General features: G+C 34.1%; 3 protein-coding genes across 3 annotated transcripts in view; all 3 read left to right on the forward strand.

Moving 5' to 3' along the window:
• LOC106623731 (putative uncharacterized protein DDB_G0271606) overlaps positions 1 to 5,707 on the forward strand; it is a 106,768-nt gene extending 101,061 nt beyond the window's left edge. The window contains exons 9-11 of the mRNA XM_036364373.2: positions 275 to 1,035; positions 4,020 to 4,205; positions 5,280 to 5,707. Of these exons, the coding sequence (XP_036220266.2) occupies positions 275 to 1,035; positions 4,020 to 4,205; positions 5,280 to 5,393 (1,061 nt within the window). The 3' untranslated portion in view covers positions 5,394 to 5,707. The remainder of the gene's footprint in view (positions 1 to 274; positions 1,036 to 4,019; positions 4,206 to 5,279) is intronic.
• LOC106626288 (uncharacterized) lies at positions 2,356 to 3,150 on the forward strand. The gene is made up of 2 exons (XM_014246101.3): positions 2,356 to 2,463; positions 2,528 to 3,150. The coding sequence occupies exons 1-2, from the start codon at positions 2,410 to 2,412 to the stop codon at positions 3,092 to 3,094; spliced, it is 621 nt and encodes a 206-aa protein (XP_014101576.3). The 5' UTR covers positions 2,356 to 2,409; the 3' UTR covers positions 3,095 to 3,150.
• Positions 5,708 to 11,652: 5,945 nt separating the features above from the next.
• On the forward strand, positions 11,653 to 16,523 carry ppk26 (pickpocket 26). The gene is made up of 9 exons (XM_014243851.3): positions 11,653 to 11,811; positions 13,259 to 13,468; positions 13,964 to 14,224; positions 14,282 to 14,545; positions 14,629 to 14,833; positions 15,298 to 15,437; positions 15,498 to 15,628; positions 15,694 to 15,946; positions 16,075 to 16,523. The coding sequence occupies exons 1-9, from the start codon at positions 11,741 to 11,743 to the stop codon at positions 16,325 to 16,327; spliced, it is 1,788 nt and encodes a 595-aa protein (XP_014099326.2). The 5' UTR covers positions 11,653 to 11,740; the 3' UTR covers positions 16,328 to 16,523.
• Positions 16,524 to 22,327: the final 5,804 nt, after the last annotated feature.

The following is a 22,327-nucleotide window of genomic DNA, read 5'->3' on the forward strand; positions in this document are numbered from 1 at the left end:
GAACCAAACCTCTTATTTTTTTCAGCCATAATTGTTATGTTAAAATTGTTGAAGATTAAAGAATGTTAAAATTATTGAAGATTAAAATAGTTCAATACTTAAATTGATGGGGTTTCATGAATAATTGTAAAGCAATTGTTTGTCATTAAAACTTTTTTTTTGGGTTGAAAGTTTTTTTGTACCAAAAGGTAAATTACCTTTTTTTTGGTTTTTTTTTTCTTTTACTACCATTAAAAACAAACTAATTTCTCTCCCTCTCTATAATGTTCCATAGAAACACCGCCGATGAGCGCCAAACTGTTATGTGCCGTTTGTAAGGATGCCTTCGCCAATCCGTGGGATCTGATGGTGCACGCACAGGCTGCGCACATGGTCAACATTTACGAATTGGGCAATGAGGCTAATAACAATTATGCCACCGCCGATTGTGTGGAGGCTATTGCCGCTGCCAATGCCAACAACAACAACACCATTAACAGCAACAGCAAGAATATTAATGTTAACACAATCACACCGTTGTCCACCACTGCCAACAATATTAGCAGCACATTCACCAGCAACAACAACAACAACAACCTAAACGTCAACAACAGCAACATCACCGCTGATTTGGCTAATGCAGCGCAGTTGGCGTCGCCGTCGACGCAGTTTAAGCTCGAGTTGAACAACAACAACAATAATAACAAAAACATCGCCAACAACAATAACAACATCATCGGCAGCAACAACAACAACAATAACAGTGGCAGCAGCGGCGGCAGCAATTGTGACATTAGCAGCATTGGCAATGAAATACAAATGTCGCCAACAACCGAAACATTGTCAACGCCAACATCGGTGGCTGGCAATTTAGAAAGCAACAACAATAGCAACAATGAAAACAACAATATCGATATGATAACGGGCAATATGTCGGCTGGCAGTAACAATGGTTTCATGGCCAGCAATGGGCTTGGCGGCGACACCGATCACTGCATGGAAGGCAAATTCGGCAGTTGCAACAGTCCGACAAATGGCTCGATTGCCAACAAGGAGGTAAGTGGCAGAGATGTTTGTGTGGGTCGCAACATGCGTGTGCCTATGCACGAGTATTTGCGTTTGCTACTTCCTTTCAATACAAGAGAATGCTTCCACTTTTATGTGTGTGTTTGTATGTTGTGTTGCCGGTTGCAGTTGCAATTTTCGATTTGGGTTGGAGAGTGGATGGAGGTAGTGTAGACATTGTTGTTTTGGCCGCACATTAGCAAGTGCAACGAGTATGTCTGTGTCATTGTTGTTTGTATTTGCTTTACAAGTGCATCCTCACACATATACACACAAACGAACTCCGTTCATTTACGTCTAGTAAAGCTGTACTAGCAACTGTCATTTGTTTTTGTTTGTATTTGCATTGTTTAATGTTTGTTGGTTGGAGTTTGTGCGTTTGTGCTCCCATTGTCAACATTATTAAGCCATATTAGCACAGGCTTGTGTAATGCTTACTGGTATTTACTTCGTTGGGGGTCCACAATCGAAGAGGAGAGGGTTCTCATCGTTTGCTTTCGATGATTTTGAAGTTACAAAGTCAATGCGTATGCAAAGGTTTGATAGAAGAGTCCTTGGTTTGGTAAAAAAAATAAAACGTTTGTATAAATTTAAAAATATAATTTTAAGAACCCTTTCCGGGTCTCGAGAGGATTGCCTTGTAATACAACACATGTTTTGTATACGAAGCTATGGTAGCATATTAAGTGAGGGTATAAGCCGTAAAAATTTGTGGGATTTGAAGTTCGCCATTTAAGAAAACGCTCGTCCTAAGCAAAACAAAAATAGCCCAGAGGAATTCTTCTAGAAATATATTTGTATAAAAGCTGGTATGAAATCTACATTTTGTGAAAATTTGTTATTTCTATTTTTAGTTGTGTTCTATCTAAAGCTTGACGAATAAGAAAATAAGAGAATATATTAAGTAAAGAAGGAAATAAGAGATAATATTAATATATAATATTTTGTTAATAAACTAACCGAGACTCGCTAATAACACAAAGGCCACCAACGAAGCTACAACTACGATTCATTTGCAAAGTCCAGCAAATTTGTAGCAATTTAAACTTTGCGATAACACTACACGTGAGCTTTTATATCTTTAAGGCGTATAATACACGACGGTGCACGAACCAATTCTTCACTTCTTTGAGAGCTTAACGCTCGACTATCGATCATAAGTGGTGTTAAGAACTACAGACTGTTATCAGTCTACAGCCATGCAGACAATTAATACCACATTCAAGTCCACGTGCTCTTTGTCTGACTATGCTTGCGCCCTAAAATTCCCCTACTTGACCAGCACAACGTTTCCAAGCGCTATAAAAGCTCGCCGCTATGTTTGATTTTCATTAACAATTTTGTTAGCCAAGTTAATATATCAAAATGAAATTTGCTGTCTTCGCTCTTGTATTAGGACTGTGCCTTGCAGTCAACGCGGTAAGTTACTTTCAGTTACTATTAACTTTTGTCTTCCGAGAAACTAATAGTTGAACCACCACAGGCCAGTGTGGACTACTTCGTGGAGGATGAGGATGTTATCGAATTCTCTTCCTCAGAGTTAACCGATACGATCAGTGATGCTTTCCTTTTCGGCGTTCTCGGACGCTTGAAGCCGACCATCAAGGTTAGTTTGCGCACCTTAAAGGGTGTTCACTGCACCATCGAGAGGGTGATAAGCATTCGCGCGGCTGGCATTGATTTCATTGATGCCTTTAAGGATTGCAATAGCGCTGCTTTTAAGGACTTGAACGCCGTACTTAATCAAGTACAAACTGTGGTCAACACCAGCAATGATATTATTAACCTGAATGAGAATGTTTGCCATAACGCTGACTATAACGCTGAAGCTGATGGTAATAAGAAGACATCGAAATCTTGTTTCAGCAAGTTGGTGGGCAAGATGGTAACAATGAAGAAGCAGATTGGCACAACCATTAACTTGTCGAAGAAGTTGTCCTCCACACCGGGTGTTTATGGCGCTTGCAATGTCTACGCTGTGAATGATTTGCTCTCCGTATTCACTGAATTCCCTTCTTTTGTCAAGCAGTGCTCGAAATTGACCCATTAAATGTGGAGTAACATTCTTAATTTCACGAAATATACTTGTATATTGAAAGCATGTAATTTTTAGTGTTTCAGTGTTTTTGGATTTAGAAATAGGTTCGAATCCATGAAATATGGAGATATGCATTTCCTGATTCAGTCTGTCTGATCGTTTACTTACAATCATATAATCGTCCACCTTGCCGACATCCTCATACTTTAAATCAGACAGGCGTAGTCTTCGATTAGTCATTGTATCAGCATCCGAGGTTATTCGAATACATAAAAATCAGAAAGATCTGCCGTAGCAAAAGTGAAGGACAAAACCGATAGTAGAAGTCCAACTCTGTGTTGTAACTAAAAGGAAGCCTTTGCGTTCAATTTGTGTGTATATTTCTGGTAAGAGAAGACTCTTCAGAATTTAAATCGAACTTGAGAAATTTCACGTTTGACTGACAATATTGAGATATATGAAGAAATTGGACGAATAACCATTTTTAATAAGGGTGTAGCTTTTGTAAGTAAAGCTTTAGATTACGTAGGCTTAAGTGAGTCGGTCTAAAGTTGTCACACATTTCTGGTGCTAAAAAATTTTGCTCGAAGTTCGTCTTTGATATCTAGCATACTGAATATCTAATTGACTTAACTGATTATAATAGAATTTTGCTGAAGCTTAGTAGGCTGTGCACAACTAAATACTCTGTGTACCAAAATTAGATGTCTTTAGTCCTGACTATATAGCAGTTTCGAGATTTTGAACTAAAATTAAGTAACTTCACCCCAAGAATTTCTCAAAAATTCCCTTTTTTTATGAAAATGGTACCCTATAGTGTTAAACTACACATGGAATCCGGATATAAATAATTTTTTTGTTATTAAAATATTTTCAATCACTTACCAAATTCTCCACTCCTTTTCTCTCTCTCTCTCTCTCTGCTCACTCTCTGCAGGAAACTCAGCACTCACCGTTGGATGGTCACACCACAATCTTGGCACACAACCACCACGCAGATGATGTAAAAATGTTGAATGGCTCGGTGTCGTCACGTGGCAGTTCGCCAGCTTTGGAGCATGAAGAACAAGAGCAGCAAATGCAAAAGCCACAACCCGCTTGCATTATGCGCACACTGAGCATTGTAAGTGCAAAGTAAATAAAAAGTTAAGCAAAAATAAAATGAAATACATTAAATTATTTGCAAACAATGAAATATACCCTCACAAGTTTGTAGAAAATACAAAAGTGGGAGCATTTAAATGCATATGCGAATAACTTGTATGCGTGCCCTGTAGGAAATTTTAACGAACGTTTCAACGTAAGTGGTTTACTTTTACCATATTATTATTTTATTTAACATGGTATGTTATGTTTGCCAAGAAATTTGTAATGCACAGAAGGAAGCATCGGATAAATGATCAGCGTGACAAACTGCGTCGAGCTGCCATACAAACTGATCTATCAAAATCGAGTGCTTCCATGGAGTAGTTTTTATTTGACAAGATGGCTTCACAAAATTCGGTACAGACTACTCTCTAAAACATTGCTACAATCTCCGAACATATTGTTTAGATCAGACTACTAAAGCATATAACTGCAATATAACGTGATCGATAAAAACTTGATAAAGGTCTTTTTTTACCTTTTTATGCTATAAGAAGTGCACTTGTGAAGGGTATTATAGTTTCGGTGCAGCCGAAGTTAACGTTTTTTCTTGTTTTCTATAGGGAATGCATAAAAATATTAAAATAAATAAAAGGAAAATTTTGTAATTTCTAGTGCGAAATTTTTCCTACAGGGTCTACATACCAGTATTAAAAAATATTAATAGATATCACAAACATAACATGTGAGCCTTAAAAAATGAAGAATTAAAATCATAACCAATACAATGGTGGTCACCAACACAAAAAAAAATTGCCTTTGTCATAAATTAAGTTAACAGCGAAAAACGCTAATTGCTGGTGAAAAACGCAAATGTGCAAACACTCACTCACTTGCGCAATTGCCAGCAGTTAGCGTAAATAAAAATGCAAACAGTTATAAATTATGCGACACATGCGCTCAGCCACAAGTTGGGCGTGATCAATTTCGCAAACAATTGAAATTAAAAGCAAAATATTGACAATTATTCATTTACTTATTTGTATTTGTATTTATTTTTTCTCACTCTTTCACTGTCTCCTTGCTCTCTCTGACTGTTTCACACATGCAGGAAGCAGCGACCACCCCGAGCACAACTGGCAACTTGATGACCGGCACTCTGGCTTTAAGCCTTACAAATGGCGTTGGCAATGCCGCCACAGCAGCAGCAGCGGAAATCAAATAAATAACAACAACATTGGCAGTAATCGCGTGACTTATATAATACAAACAGAAAAACAAACACAGCAACACAAACAAAAGTCAAATTAAAATGGATGCGAGTCTGGCTGCAGCGTTGCTACATGGCGTATGAGTGACGCGGAGGATATTAAAGCCGGTGTAGGCGGACATACACACACACATTTACTGTATGAATCGTTTGTGGTAGGTTGTATATATTATATGTCTACTTATAGTGTTATACAAATTTGGTGGTGAGTGAAAAATTAACAGTAAACTTAATTTGCAGTTTTTAATTTGTTTTTGTGTTTTTTTTTTTAATAAATCGAATATTTTCTTAATTTTTTAAAAACTGTAATCATAAGGAAACACCATCAACAAATTGTTTGCACAAATTAAAACTATAAAATTAAATATAGTCAAATATTTTAAGCCGCCTTGCTGTTGCGTTGTTGTTGGAATACAAAATTTTGATTTACTATTACTTATTGTCTACTTTAGCTGTATAGTTTTTAAATGATATGAGATTTTTTTAAAAAAATATAAATTATTTATCGCTGTCATGCCATTTTGTGTACGTAGGATCAAAACTTTAAGCTAACTGACTTAAAAAGGCTTCAAAGTCAAACTTTCAATAAGGAAAAAATATTTTGTAAAATACAATTAATAAAGGGTTAATTGTATTTTACAAAATATTTCCTTACTTACTAAAACTAAAATAGTAGGCACAGTTGTAGATATGTTAGCTCAAACTGTTGGAGGAGGGCAGTAGCTAATCAAATTTTTTCGTCTTGACGAGATCTATCATCTGATCAAACATGACCCGGACTGTCAAAAAAAAAATACATTTTCACGTATTTTAATACAAATCTTTATTGGCACCTTCATAATAAGTTACTTAGCCAATACAAGCATGCCAACGCTCCACTTTGGCCAAAGCCTCTAGGTCTAGCTCCCTTTTAGACCTCTCCAACCCTGTATTATATTATATATGGACTACATCATATTTTCTGCGCCGAAAAGATACCCAATATACCCAGAAAACACTTAAAGTTTGCCGGACATACGTATGTATGTACAGTTATAATTGTTACATATGTTTATAAAGTACTCGTAAAGGCTTAAAGTCTGTTTTCATTTCGTTTTCAGAGCTATTTAATTATATACATACTCATGAACGCATGCATGTACATATGTATGTGCATACAGGTTTATCAAGATATACATATATAGTAGATGTTTACCTTAAGCTAGTCGATAGTTGCATATAATATGCAGGATATAAACATACATATCATTTTAAATTAGTTACAACATTTGTATAACATATTTACATAGATAATTAATTTTAAAAAAATATAAATACATAATACTTAAGATTAAGGAATATATAAAAGTATATAACAAACTTGGAATATGCAATGAAACAATTAAGAAAATCAATTCTACTAAGGCAATTATAACAAAATGAAAAAAATATATACAAAATGATTTTATTAATTTAAATTTATTTAAATACAATCAAGTATAATCCCAACTTTTACCAGGCACATTAAAAATAAAAAGAAATGCGTCAAAAATAAAAAATAAAATGTGTCTCAAAAATAGTTTAATTTACATATACTGTATGTAATCAATATAGTTATTTAATATGCCAGGCAAATTGTAATCAAATCAAATAATATGGTAAAATGAGCTTTGTACATAGATTAGTAATTAGTTGAGTATTTCATAAGATTTTAGTGTATCAAATACCGTTATGTTAATATGAAAAATTAAGCATCTAACAACTTATGTATAAGTATATACATCTATTAACACATATATGCCAGTATATATGTATATATATATATATATAAATGTAAATGTTATTATATATATTGTACTTACACACAATTATGCCATTAAATTCAAACAAAAGTAGAAATAAATTATATAAAAGCACATACAGTGGTGAACAAAACAAAATATTTATGAGTAGATAGTAAATATTACAAACAGAGAAAATATTAATTAAAGTCACCAAAAATTAATATTGTGCATATCTAGCTATGTGTGTGATTATATTATGTACGAAATAAAAGTGAAAGTTCACATGTAGGACTATGCACTTAATTAAATTTAAAAATATACATATTATTTCAAAATATATTCTTTAAAAATTACTTAAAAATAAAATTTCTGAAATTATTTGTTGAAAACTTTACAAACTTCACTAAAAAAGTTTCAAAATAAGTATTTGACAAATAAACAAATGTAATTGCAATTGTTGTTTGTGTGAAATCAATTTTCGAAGTTATTTTAAAACTAGCTATTTTTGAGATTAACATTTTGAGTGCGTTTTTTATTAGGAAACCGGTCTTCGAACAACTTTATAAAATTTTCTTAAGAAAAAAAAATGTTCTCATTTATTTTGAAAGTGCATGTTCGTAAAATTAAATTATATAAATTAAATATATGAATCAGAATAATACTAATCTACATCAGTTTTTTTATTTATTTTATTTTATTGTATTATATTTTATTTCATAACATTTGTTTTCTTGTTTCATTAATTTTTTTGGTTTATCTAATTTAGTCTAATTTTATTTTATTGTATTTAATTTTATTTGGTTTCTATTTTGTTTTATTTTATTTTTGGTACATTATTTTATTTTATTGTAATTTGTTTTCCTCTTTTTATTTTATTTTATTTTAATTTTTTATTTTATTTTATATTATATTATTTTATAAAACTTTACTTTTTTATTTCATTTAATTTAATTTTGTTTTATTTTACTTTATTTTTTTTTTCTTTCATTTGAAAATTAACATTTTACACAAAATATAATCGCCTTGAATATTTTCCTTATTAAAATACATTTGTATTTATATATATTTTTATCCGGATACTGAAATTATATCTGTCAAAATTGTGTTGCTTATATTTGACATAACAGTAAGCCTATAGAAAGTTGCTTAGATTTTAGTAAATCAGTTAAAGTAAAAAAAAAACTTTTAGAAACATATTTAAAAGTCCTCCAAAGTATTGTAACAAAAAAAAAATAAATGAAATAATAAAGGATATATAACTAATCAAACTTTATCGCCTTATTTTAATTCGGAAATTTATATGGAATTTTTGCCAGTACAAGAGACAAGTAAGTATGAAGCAAAATATCAAAAACCAGGTACTACAATAGGGAAACAATTTTAAAACACCAAAAAAAAACAAAAAATATGATAACAAGTTAAGTGAAGCAGGTAAGGAAGGGCTAAGTTCGTCAGCACCCGAACATTTTATACTCTTGCAACTTGCAAGGATCAAAGCAGAGAAAATACCTCCAGATGTTATGAAAACTTTATAAAAATGTTGCAGAGGGTGTTGGCATATTAATCGGCTTATGCCATTAAATTTTCTCGAATGTTTTAAGAATGAAACGTGTGGCAGTGAAATTTGTTCCAAAATTGTAGAATGCACCAGCTCACACATCAATGCTTATTCGTGATTTTTTGGCCAAAAACAAAACCGTAGTCATACCTCAACCAACATATCCACCTGATTTGGCTCCCTGCGACGTTTCCTATTCCCTAAATAGCAGAAGTCAATGTAAGGAAAGCGTTTGCCACAATTGATGAGATCAAGTCAGAATCGACGAAAGAGCTGATGGCCTTACCGAAAAGTGCACTTTAAAAGTGAGGGATTACTTTGAAGGGGACAAAATAGATATTGATGAATAAGCAAGTACTTTAAAAAAAAAAAATAATCAAAATTCTCCTTTTCCTTCGAACACATCTCGTATACGCAATTAATTTAAGCAAATATTAACCTGCAAGACAGTTTATTTTGAAAATTTCCATAATTTGCTTACAAAGCTTACAATGCTCCGAATGTTAATGTCCAATTACAGTTGACAACATTAATCCAGCTCATTCACAATAGAATACAAACAAAAAGAATGGAGTTAATCCTCAAACCATTACGGCAAAAGTATTTCATGTGCAAATTGAGTCATTTCAAATGCAACAAACTTCCCTAAAATGGTGTCATAAAATGTTTCTTCATCAGCACGTGTGCAACCAAAGGTGAACACCAATACAAATACACTTCTCTTCTTTCTCTCCTTTCATATATATAAGGTGTGCGCTCTGCCCCGGTGCGAGTGTGCAGTGGTGACGCAATGTTAATTCAGTGGCAATTCATTGCAACCAATTCACTTTTTATTGCCAACTTTGTGCATTGTTAGTGTTATTGTTGTTGCCTACCGTACATACCGAAATGCTAATGTGCTACAGGTAGCGCAATATACTGGCATTTGGAAGCGTGTCCATGTTGTCGCATCGGTCTGCGCATTGCCCACTGCTTAGTCCTGTCGTTCCACCGGCTTTAGGCTAAGCACTTGCGGCAGCAGTTGATTTAAAATGCAGTCACTGCAATTTCTGTTATTCGAGCAATTGTGTTGAAAATTCTCACAACAACAAGACGCTCGAGCGGATAAAGTTTATATTAGGGTGGTTGGCAGAGTTTTTGGAACAATATATCAAACATAGTTTATATATTGGAGTAGATTATAAGGGGAATACGACACATTTTTATATGTTACACTGATGTTTCATTTGGTAAATTCATGATATCTGACAGCTATATTGACAGTTTTTGAGCTTGAGTTTCAGAAAAAGTTCATTGAAGAATAATTTTTTTTTTCAAGTATTTAATATTTTCTAATGGAAATTATACAAATGCATATATTTACCTAAATCGGACATTATCCAGAGCACCATTAGATACCTTTGTGGTTGCAAATGTCAGTCTACACACATATTTTGATTTAAAAAATAAAAATTATATCCATCTTCCCAAGGTTCGCTGAGACTTTTTTCTACAATGTTATCGCTCACCCTAATGAATACACCAGCATATTTACACGTACAAAGATGGCAACGTAGGTTGAATGGTTGTATGGAAATTGAATTGGCGCATGTAGAGTTAACTGTAAAATTGTTACCATTTGTTGCAGTGTGCTCTAATGTTGGCGCATCAGTTAAATTGTCTTCTTCCAATTGCTATCTTTCTGTGTTAAAGCCTCAGATGGGAAATATTTTAGACCGCTTTATATGTTTTAGGTGTAATCATTACATTTGGAGAGTTCAAATATCACAAATTGTTGTTTGTGTATTCTTATTTTATTAACATTGAGTTACATGATAGGTTCAATTGGCTTGAAGTGTCATTGTTTGGAACCATTTTTTTCGTTTGAGCAGTTGATAAAAAGATATTGAATATCTACAAAAAGCTAATAGTGTGCTCTGTGGCAATTCTCTTTCCAAATACAATTTCGGGTTTTTATATCCTGAAGTTTAAGTTTATATATATATATATAATATATGATCTTTAGCCATGTCTGTCTACCCGTCAGTATATACACGAACTAGTCCCTCAGTTTTTGAGATATCGATCTGAAATTTTGGAAAAGTTCTTTTCTCCTAATTAAGCTGCTAATTTGTCGGAACCGCTAGGTAATGCCAAATTCGGCGTATATTCAAAACTGGTCTAGTTCTCATTTAAATAATTGAAAATATTTAATGATATCTCTTTCCTATCAGCGAAGATTATATGTTATGCATGGCATAAAGTCATACACTCAATATATTAAACCACTGAATGCAAATTTCCGTAACTCTAAAAGTACGTGTCGACCTAGTAGAATTGTGTAGAATTATAATGCCATAATGGGCAACGGGTTTGCCAACACTACTACTATTTGTTCAGTAGTCCCGCGAATGCATTTATTTCATTAATTCGCATTTATCTAATAAAGGTGAGCGAATTAAAAGCTCATCAGCGCAGTGATCCCAATTGGGATTAGCGTTGGATGTTGACATGAACATTAATTAATTGCCGTCATAATATTTAAAAGGAGAAATACGCGTTAAAAAATTTCAAAGCGTGCAAACGAAAGCGAGAGTAATTAATAGCCACATATGGTGAAGATAGCACGAAGAAAGAAGAGTGATGGACTATACGCCAGTTATATCAATTTCAGTGAGCGTAAATTCTCAATTGGGAGTTTCGGCAACGAAAGTTACAGATAGTGAGGGGTCCCAAAACTCATTTACATCACAACTCAGCCGGAAAACGCATTCCCCATTGCATAGTTGAAGGCGCCAACGCACCAACGTGAAATTAACACACCTAAAACGCTGCTACTGCCTAGTTCTTGTCATCTAACGGTATAAAAGTCGCTGTAATTCGCTAAGCGAATGCACAAATTATCGTCAGTCGGTTAAGTATCGTAACGCGCTCGCAGTAAACGCTTAGAAAAGCTGAAACGCGTTAAACTACTGGTGAATTAGAGTAAACGTAGAGCAAATATGGAAACCGAGGAGAAGAGGGATATGCAAAAGGAGGCTTCATTGAGCAGTATTCCAGCTGCTTTGCAGTGGTAATTCTTGTTAATGTGAATATGTGTGAAAAATTGTGAATAATTTTTGAAGAAAAGAAAACAAAAAGCAAAGTGAATTTGAAATATTTCTAGATGATAAATCATTGAATAAGAAAAAGATTGCAAACAAACTTCCGAAAGCAAATCAATGACTCGGTATGGAAGTTGGAAATACAAAAGATAATGTTTGGAAACAAACCATTAACGAATAACAAATAAAATCACAATTCTTGACTGAAATAATTAAGAAAATGCGAACTAATTGAAAAATGTATTAAACAATTATAAAAAAAAAAATTAGAAGAAATGAACATACATATGTATATGTTTCGAAAATATACGATAATTTAAACAAAAGTTTCAGTGTAAAAATGTAAAAGACAAAAAAACAAAATTGTAGAAACAAATTTTCGAAAAAGAATTAATTAACCAAAAAACAAAAGAGAAAAGAGAATTTCTTCAACTTCAAAAATTTAATTATAAAAAAATGTATGATCTAATATTAACAAAATACGAATAAATTAGAAATGTGTAAAAAACCGTTAAAAAAATTATTTTCGAATTTAAGTAAATAAAATTTCATGAAAAAACATATATATAAACGTTTAAGCCATGTGATTAAAAATAGAGAAATAATTTAAAAAATATGGCTCTTAATAAAGCCCGGTAGCACCGAAACCATATTTTTCAAAAATAAAAATAAAATCTTACACGAACTTGGTTTTGATCGTTCAGTTTGCATGGCCGCTATATGCTATAGTAGCGTGATCTGAACAATTTCTTCGAGAATTGTATCGATGTCTTGGATAATAATCTGTGCCAAATTTATTGAATATACCTCGTCAAATGTAAAAGTTTCCCATACAAGCACTTTATTCTGATCGTTTAGTTTGAATGACAGCTACATACATGTATGTTTGTATATGTACTATAGTGATCCGATATTGACCGTTCCGACAAATGAGCAGCTTTTTGGAGAGAAAAGAGCGTGTGAAAAAATTTGCGATCAATATCTCAAAACTTAGGGACTAGTCGCGTATATAGAGACAGACGAACATGGCTAAATCAAATCAGCTCGATATGCTAAACTTATATAAAATATCTACATTTTTTAGGGTCTCCGACGTTTCCTTCTAGGCTATAGGAATATAAATATGAGGATATAAAAACTGAAATTCAACAAAACAAAAATATATTAAAAAATTAAACAAATGTTCAATAAAACATAACACAAAAAAAAATCTTAAAAAATGTAAACACTTATATTTCGTAAAAGCAAAAATATAAATATTTTAAAATCGAATATAAGTAATAGCTCAATGTGATTAAAAAATAATTAAAAACAAAATAGTGAAAATTATTTATAAAATACTTAAAAAGTTTACTTATTATCTCTCCTTTTTAAACCCTGATTTAAATTTTCCGCTTGCCTCTGTAATCCTCTTAGGAAACGTGCGGCGCTCATGGCGAAAACCGCAGCTGCTTCGAGAGAAAATATCGACAACGACAGCGACGCAGACGATGTGGACACAAAGCAGGCGATTAAATATGGCAACAAATGTCAAGCGACCTGCGGTATTCTGAAAGAATACTGTGACTACAGTACAATACATGGCTTCCGTTATTTGGGCGAAACGAAACGGCCGCGTTGGGAAAGGTGAAGTGAAGAGTTGTTTTTTAAAAAATAAAATATTTGTTAAAAAATTATTTATTTAACGTAATACTAATTTAATTTTCTATAGAATTGAAAGCGAAAATTATTCATATAGTTTTAAGGTGCAGCATTCAACATAAAATATTTTTTTTAAACATCTTAAAATAGTTTCGAATGATTTCAGGATTCAAGAAACTGTTTTGTGGCAGTTTCTTTCTTCTTGAATCGAGTTGCATACCAGTTCAGGGTTTTCATAATTTAAAATTACACTTACCTACTTCTGGGGGGAAAAAACTGGACATTTAAAGCTTCAAACTTTTTTCGGAATCTGAAAAGCTTATATGTTACCAGAAGTTTCTGGAAACTATAGAATATACAGGGATATTTTTTTTTGGAAAATGTATAAAGTTTAAGAAAATAGAAATTGCCCTATTTACACTTAAAAACAAAGAAAGTATAAAAAAAAACTTTCGATACCTTTATTTTAAAAATTTTCAGACTTTTCTGGGTATTTGTGCTGATATTCTCAATTTATACTTGCGCCACGCTGATAATGAATATTTGGGATAAGTGGAACAATAACCCAGTAATTGTGTCTTTCGCCGAGAAATCCACACCTGTCTGGCAAATACCCTTTCCAACTGTAACGGTTTGCACTGAAACAAAAGGAAGACAAACAGTTTTAAATTTCACCGATTTGTACTGGAAAATATCGGATAGATTTAACAATGTTTCCCAGATTAACCTAACGGAACAAGAGTAAGAAAACAATAATGAAAAAAAAAACAGACTCACGAAATTTATTTGAAATTGCAGGCGCGTACGCATGGAGGCTCTGGCTCAAGTGTGTGACGCCCACTTGTTAACCGATTTCAAATTTGGTCACCTATTAGCATCGGGTTCTGAGATCGTAAGTTCGCTGAGCGCCATCACACCAGTGTTCAATGAAACCTATTTGAATTGCAAGTGGCGTAACTCACCGGAAAAATGCCAACAAATTTTTAAGAAATTTATAACCGAAGAGGGTGTTTGTTACAGTTTCAATTCATTGAGTCCCATGGAGATTTTCCGGCCGGAAGGGTTAGAATTACATATATACAGTGGCTCTTGACAAAACGCTTTATTTTCTCATTAAATTAAATATGATTATATTTTTTTCTTAGCATGATTAAGGAGATGCTTTTCCAAACTGACAATCGTACGGCCACCGATTGGAATGTGGAAGATGGCTATAGCGCAAGTGCCGATCCTGAAACCTATCCGGAACGTGTGCTGGGCCCCGGAGCGCGTGCTGGTCTATATATGGTGCTAAATGGCTTCGAACAGGATTTTGATAATATGTGTCGCGGTCCGGTGCAAGGTTTTAAGGTGAGATGATATTTATTTTTATAAATCTTTAGTTAAAGTTTTTTTAATTGTTCCAAATTTTCTTACTAAAAACCAATATTTTGTTATGAATTCCATAAATTATATGGCGACCCTAATTTTGTATGATCATTTGCTGACATATTCATATAATATAATTAAGTAATATTTTTCGCCACAAATTTATCGTTAATTTTTTGGATAAGTTTTATGAGAAGTCGATAATCTCTCGATTCCTTAAATTTTTTATCGATTAATTTAAATCGTTATCAATTATTATTAATTGGTTTTTTCAAATTTAGTATATTTTTATAAAGATAACGATAATTTTACTCTATAATGTGACATATGTACAATACATAATTTTCATTCCGAAAATATTAGGGACGCATATATTTTAATATGGCTCTTTAAGTCTTAAGTATCTTATAGATATAGTACAACCTCTAATCACAATCACCATCTAGATCATTTTGCATACACCCGGTGAGGTGGCACAAATATCGAAGCAATACTTCCGTATACCCTTCGATCAGGAGGTTTTGATTTCGATAAAACCAAAAATTATAACCACCTCGGAGGGCTTGCGGCACTATGAACCACATAGGTGGGTTTTCAATTTTCCAAAAAAATTTTAAATACATTTTTTTATACAAATATTCCACAGACGTCAGTGTTACTTCCAAAAGGAGCGTTATTTGCGCTACTTCCAAATTTATACGCAGAGTAATTGTGAGCTCGAGTGCTTGTCGAATTTCACACTGAGCCAATGTGGCTGTGTTAAGTTCTCCATGCCGCGTAGGTGTCCATAGAGTTTAGTATCAAGTCTTTGTTTAATGGCTAACCTTATTCCGCTTCAACAGACACACCAGATACACCGGTTTGTGGCGCCAGCAATGTGAAATGCATCAACGAAGCTGAGGATCAACTCTTACTAAAGGAATTCAATCAGGGCGCGGAAAATGCAGAAGAAAACGTGCGTGGACGTACCGAATGTGATTGCTTACCTTCGTGTACTTCCATCGCTTATGAAGCGGAAATATCACAATCAGATTTCGATTATAAAATGATAGCGAATACTTTTAAGCAGCAAGACGTTAGTAATTTTATAACAAAGTGAGTAAAAATTCACAACGATGATGCTAAAAAGTACGAGTATACAACATTATTAGCACTTATGCTCGCAGAGAAATGCTCAAAAAAAATTTCTTTCCAAATGTTTTACCTTTTCATGTGTTTTACAGGAATAAAATGTCCCGCGTGTCAATATTTTTCAAAGAAGCACAATTTCTAACCTCTAGACGCTCGGAATTATACGGTACCACCGACTTTCTTGCCAACTGCGGCGGTTTGTTGGGTCTCTTTATGGGCGTGTCTATACTGAGTATTGTAGAGATCGCCTATTTCTGCTCCGTACGCCTCTGCACGAATCTGCGCATGCGTCATGTGCGTCGCAAAGAATTAGAACGTGAAGGTGAAACTACAAAGGAAGCTTAGAGGAGTTTTCTTTATTACATCCAAATTAAATTTTATAATTGGCGCTTCAAGCAATTGCGATTGGCTAATTTCTTAAAGCCTTTTGCTGAATTCTTAAAAAAATTAATTTGTTATAGATCAAGTGTCTTAATAGGTGTCACTGGATAGTTGTTATTAGATTATTTGTAAAACAATAAATTCCTAAAACAATGGTCCTCGAAAGAATGAAAGGTGTTTTCTTTTTGGTGTTTTTTTATGCTTTTGCCGTAGTATTCCAAAATATCGATTTACAAAATAACTTTTTTTTCCTCTTTTAAACTCCAGATCAAATTTGACCCGGACTGGTTGTAAACAAACAGCTGTCAAACTCACACTAATTGACATATTGAAATAAAGCTTTACACGAACATAAAAAGGTTGTACCAGTTCGGATCAAATATGATCTTAAGTATATTCCGATCAACTCCCGTAATAGGCCAAAGATCTTGCAGTATCTTATATATAATATATGTACATTCATATGCATATATATCTAAGATATCGGCAATGGTTTTCAAATTAAATTTCGCTCAAAAAAAATTGTCGACCTTTGTAGAGTTGATTTTAGGAAATTGTTTCCATTTAGGCAAAATAAAGTTAGATTGGGAAAGATTTCACAGAATAAATAATACACTTACGTGCATAGATATATAAAGTTAAAATATATTATGATTTAAGGAGGAAAAGAGCAAAAATATATAATAAATTTAAGCAAAACGATGGTCTAGAAGAACCTCAGGCGAAAATTCTCGTTCTCATGAGCTGAACCGGATATTGATTGTTCAGATGAACTCCAAAGAGTAGGGAAATGTCCAAACCCATCTATTATGCAATTTATGAGTAGCATTTCGTGGAAAGAACTATCAACTGTTCTCTATGTTCAAAAAAAAATTTAATACTAAAATCAATAATTCTTCTCTCAACGATTTATTCTTCCAGTATTGCTCAAACCAAATAAATAACCTTAAAATAAGCTTAGGTCAACAATGCATTCGAAGTCTCAACTCCACTTGCAACATTATCAATTCAATTTGCCTCATATGTTATGCATCGCTTTCAGGTACACCAGAATTACTGCATTACCATTTGCAAAAGAGCTGGTCAGGTATTATATTTGATTACATCAACACCTACACACCAAGCAACCAGCAATTCGCATCAATGAACTTCCTTCAAGCAGCCGCTGTTCTCCTATACAGATATTCATGCAACAAGCAGGCATCATAATTATCACTCTTATCCGCTTCATCTCAATTATCATTATCCAAAGGAAGCATGTGTGTATGTATGGGTGTGTGTGTGTGTCCTTAGACGTCTATCATTTGTTTATTTTGCTTGTGCAAACAATTAGCTTAGCATTTCCGGCATGTTGTCTTCAACATTTTCATTGGTCTCATTGATTTACCGCTACCACCAGCACAATAATACTATCTGCGCAACTCAGTCGCTCGCTTCGGAATGGAGTCGGCTAAGCCATTAAGTTCGTTATTGGCTTTCTCACTGCAACATTGTCTGAAAATCAAAATGAATTAAGTTAATTATGTAAGCAAATATTTACACAATAGTATCTCAATTTAAGCAAACATCAGCAAGTTGCAACAAATTTTTAAGGGAATTTTACGAAGATTGTGGCAATTGTTTATGTGCAATGCGTTAAGAGGTGTAATGGTGTAACTTCATTCATATCTATTGTTGTTTGAGTAAGTAATGTACGTAAATTCACAATATTTTGTTTGTGTAATAAAATGTTTAATTATATCGTCAGATTTGCTCATGGAAATTTGTTCCATTAAAAGAAATATGAATGCAAGTGAGCCATAAAATAGCTATAAGGAAGTCTTTAGCTACATATGAATGTACTCGTATATTTTACTTAATCACTTCGATGCAACACATCTACTTGTAGATGCATCAGATGAAGTCATTTTACGAAAGGTTACATTACAAACAAAGTCCGATCAAATTTTCTACATTGCTCGATATCAAATCTCATCTGCTCATTCACAGCTTATTTGAAGCATCGTATTTAATTTCATAGCTACATATTATATAATATCTATAATATCACATCACATTATCAGTATCATTCCAAATGACATCGTCTGACCTTATATCATTTATTATGACATATATCGTCACGTAATTCTCAATCACATAATAAGAGATCATAATACACCTTTTGCAGCACATTAACTAAATAATATCATGTTAAGTTATAAGTATATATCCCATCATATGATCCCACATTCACCAAATTCAGACACTTTAAAACACATCACTTTCAATCACATCTACATCACATCATATTGAATCCACCATTGCTAGAAACAAATATTACCACATCATACATTATATCGAATATATATATTATATATTTCCTCAAATTACATCACATCATATCATATCTCTTCCCTTCACTTTATATCAAAACACTTAACATCAATCTTATCATTTTATTTACTCGCATCATTTACTTATGTGACATCATATCGCATATTAAGCCAATACCAATTATCATCTCGTAGAATCTCTCGTAGAATTCAATCATATCGTATCGTATCACATCATATCATATTTCATCACATCGCATTATATCCCATAATCACACATCACATCTAACTTAATCACAACTCTTCAAATAATACCACATCAAAATTCATCACATTCACTTAATTAAATCACCTCATATCATCTATTATCACATAAGCATGTGGAATATTGGCGAACGTTCGTTAAAGTTTTCACAACAACAATTTTCAAAAAAGCATTAACGCCCTTTTTTAATGTGCGGTGACACGCCTGCATTACACCTGCGTGCAATAGTTTTCAACAGTCATCGATGCCTCCAACCGCTTAACCACATATCAGCGGCTCACGTGTCGCCATGTACACACACACACTTCACAATATCCACTTATGAATTGTATATTAAAGCGCAATATGTGTGGTATTGTGGCATGAGCTTTGATTGCATGCGAGGCAACAAGTGCGCAACGCTTCACAAACGCTTTGGCAGCGTGTTGCATGTATTGACGTATGTGGCACACTAAAGCACCGCCCCGGCGTGAGAGAGTGAGTGCTGCCGGAAGTGTGAGAGAAAAATTTAACGCGCCACATTTGCATAGCTAATAAAAGTTTCATATAGTTTTTGCGCCTACACTTCACACTTGCACCCACACACACACACATGCACACGAATGCACTGACACACATGAGTTATTTATAAACTTTTCATTTCATTCGCATTTCGTATAAAATTGTTATTTTTATCCATTTTTATACGTCCGCCAAGCACCCAAAGTGTCAGTCGTCGAGGCATTCACTGCTTGCCACAAACTCCACAAACGTCCCAGCGTTGCATTGGCACTTTAGTTGTTGCGAATTGTAAAGTGCTCGTTGCGCTGCCACTGAGGGCTTTCATCGCGCCTACGCTGCCCACCGCTCTGCTCGTCAGTCGCCACTCACCGCTCAGCGCCGCTCGGCCCTCGACACTTTAACACCGCTTCGCATTCGTGCATATCAATTTGATATAAAAATGAATTTATGACAATTTTATTGATGGCTTGTTGCGCCGGCTGGGCCTGCACTTCACTTCGCTGTTACTTTCTGCCCCTCGATACCCCTTCGACTCAGTTCATCATGCTCTATCGTTGTTCGATGTCCTTTGAGTCATGGCACTTGACGCCACATTATTGATTTCACAGTATCACACACACACACATATGTACATAAATATAATTATGTGCTAGTGTGTATGTGTGTGCGCTGCAAGGGCATGTGCATTCATGTGTGAATTGCTAGTCAACATTGTAACGTATGCGTGTGCTTGTCTGTGTGGCATGCTGATTGGTCGCATATACATATGTATGTATGTATCTCTGTGTGTGTGTGCTCCCAGCGTATCGCTTAAAATGCGCCTCCTGTCATGTGTACAACCTGTTGTAAGGGACTAATAGCAAATTGTTGCTTCGCCATTCACTTTTGCCATTATTGCCTGACTTTCGCCAACGTTATTGTTGTTGTTATTGCTGCCGCTGCCACATTACATAGCAAATAGCATGTAAAGTATCAAAAATAAAAATTCCATTTTTTACTCATTTCACTTTGTTGACTTTTTATGTTAAGTGCAGCGCATTTCCTGCATGCGAAGTGCCACTTAAATATAACCTCAGCTTACAAATTGAACGCTGTTCGATGGCAACAAGAGGAGATAGGCATTCGTTTAAAGCTCCGAAGGTGTTAAGTACGCTATCGTCGCTTTCGTTAATTAATACTGTTACTTTGAGTATATTTGCAATAAGCGGATCGACAGGGAATTGGGGTGTGCTGGAATCGGTGAACGATTTAAGAACCTTTGAGTTCCTTTTCGACAAAAAAATTTCAATACTGGAATCCTAAGTATTTCTAGAAACCTTGTAACCTTCATACTAAGGCTCTTCCTTTGTGGTTTTATGTTTCATTAAGAAGAATCAGAAAATTAGGTAAACTCAAGAAAAACTGAGCCTTGAGCAAATGAGAAATAAAAAACAGAGACTGATCAAATGTAAATGAAACTCTACGAAGCGTATTTTTAATACTAAAACTTTGAGTACCATGAAGGTAGGTGAGTACCGAACGCTCAAGGTATAAGCAACGCATTTATGTTATGTTATGCAAGTCAGCGGCAGTATTTTGCTTCGCCCAATATGAATGTGTATGGATGGATGTAACTCATCATAGCTGGGTGATTTTATTAGCTCAATCACTATGAACCAGGTTTTCATAATGCTATAGTTCTACAAATACGTTCAAGTTGAAACTGGGCCCCTTTAAAAACTCCCAATCAGTTGTGCTACTCAAACCGTTTATGTACTGTTACAGTTTATGTAAGTAGGAATAATAAATAATTTAGTGACCATACAAAACCCTCAAATCATGCTAAGATTACATTCGTATATTATTCGAAACTACTGCATTTCCGATTATATGGACCTGAGGGTTTCTGCCAGAGAAGATTCTGCACTTTTGATTGAAATTTTTTTAAGAAAATTATGGGTTTATATAACGACTATGTCTAACAAATACTACTTTTCACAGGCGATTGAGAACATAAGTCGACTCTCGATGAACAAAGTTAGGGCAGGGAAGATCTTGGACTCCAACTTACAAATGATAAGCCCATTTAAATTTTTAAGGGTATTTTTATTACAAATATATCCTCGCATTGTCATACAAATGACTACAACAGCACTCATCCATTTAATGACCCTTGGCGAGGTGAGCCTTTTGTTTACTATTAGCGAGGTCAACAACCATACATTTTTAAGGTCAATGACCGTTTTCTTTATTTAGCGAAGTCAGCAATCCTTTCTGAGGTCAATAACCATTTTTGATTTAATATATCCTTAACTCATGTTTTATACACATATGTCCCATATAATATTCACACAAAAATTACTATTTCACGGTCATAAAACTTCATTCTCTAGAGGAGATCCTCACACGTCAACAATGCATTTGCAATTGAAAGCGTAAATTACTGGATTGCTTTATAATTCTCTACAGTCTGGCAACACCACATAATATCAAGTCTATTATGGATTTTCTCACTTGCCTAAATTTACCTCTTTCTCTTATAAGCATACAGATCTGCGAACCAATATAATCACATACATGAACTCATGACGATATCTGCAACCATTTATAACGGTGTTGTTCAAGCATTTGAATGCCACAGCAGCCGTAACTGAGTGAAAGCAGCGCGGTGTCTGATACTGTGATTAGGCAAGTGAATGGGAAGTTGTCTCTTGCAACATGGCAGCGCACTAATAACGCAATTAGAGTGCAACGCCGTTAGTGGAATGCCAGTTGCGGCATTTAGAAAGGAGTGAGAGAACAAATTTAGAAGTGAAATGAAATGAAATGTCGCACAAGGCCAAGCAAAAAGTTTGATGTGAGGATTAACCCAGTGGGAAGTGAAGTACGAATAAATTGAGCAACTAT

This window comes from Bactrocera oleae, chromosome 6 (assembly GCF_042242935.1).
Source record: "Bactrocera oleae isolate idBacOlea1 chromosome 6, idBacOlea1, whole genome shotgun sequence".
NCBI classification, from domain to species: Eukaryota; Metazoa; Arthropoda; class Insecta; order Diptera; family Tephritidae; genus Bactrocera; species Bactrocera oleae.

Coding starts and splice junctions, on each gene's coding strand:
- LOC106626288 (XM_014246101.3), top strand. CDS start 2,410: ATGAAATTTGCTGTCTTCGCTCTTGTATTAGGACTGTGCCTTGCAGTC. Junction 2,464..2,527: donor TGTGCCTTGCAGTCAACGCG/GTAAGTTACTTT, acceptor GAACCACCACAG/GCCAGTGTGGACTACTTCGT.
- ppk26 (XM_014243851.3), top strand. CDS start 11,741: ATGGAAACCGAGGAGAAGAGGGATATGCAAAAGGAGGCTTCATTGAGC. Junction 15,438..15,497: donor CGGCACTATGAACCACATAG/GTGGGTTTTCAA, acceptor AATATTCCACAG/ACGTCAGTGTTACTTCCAAA. Junction 15,947..16,074: donor GTTAGTAATTTTATAACAAA/GTGAGTAAAAAT, acceptor TGTGTTTTACAG/GAATAAAATGTCCCGCGTGT.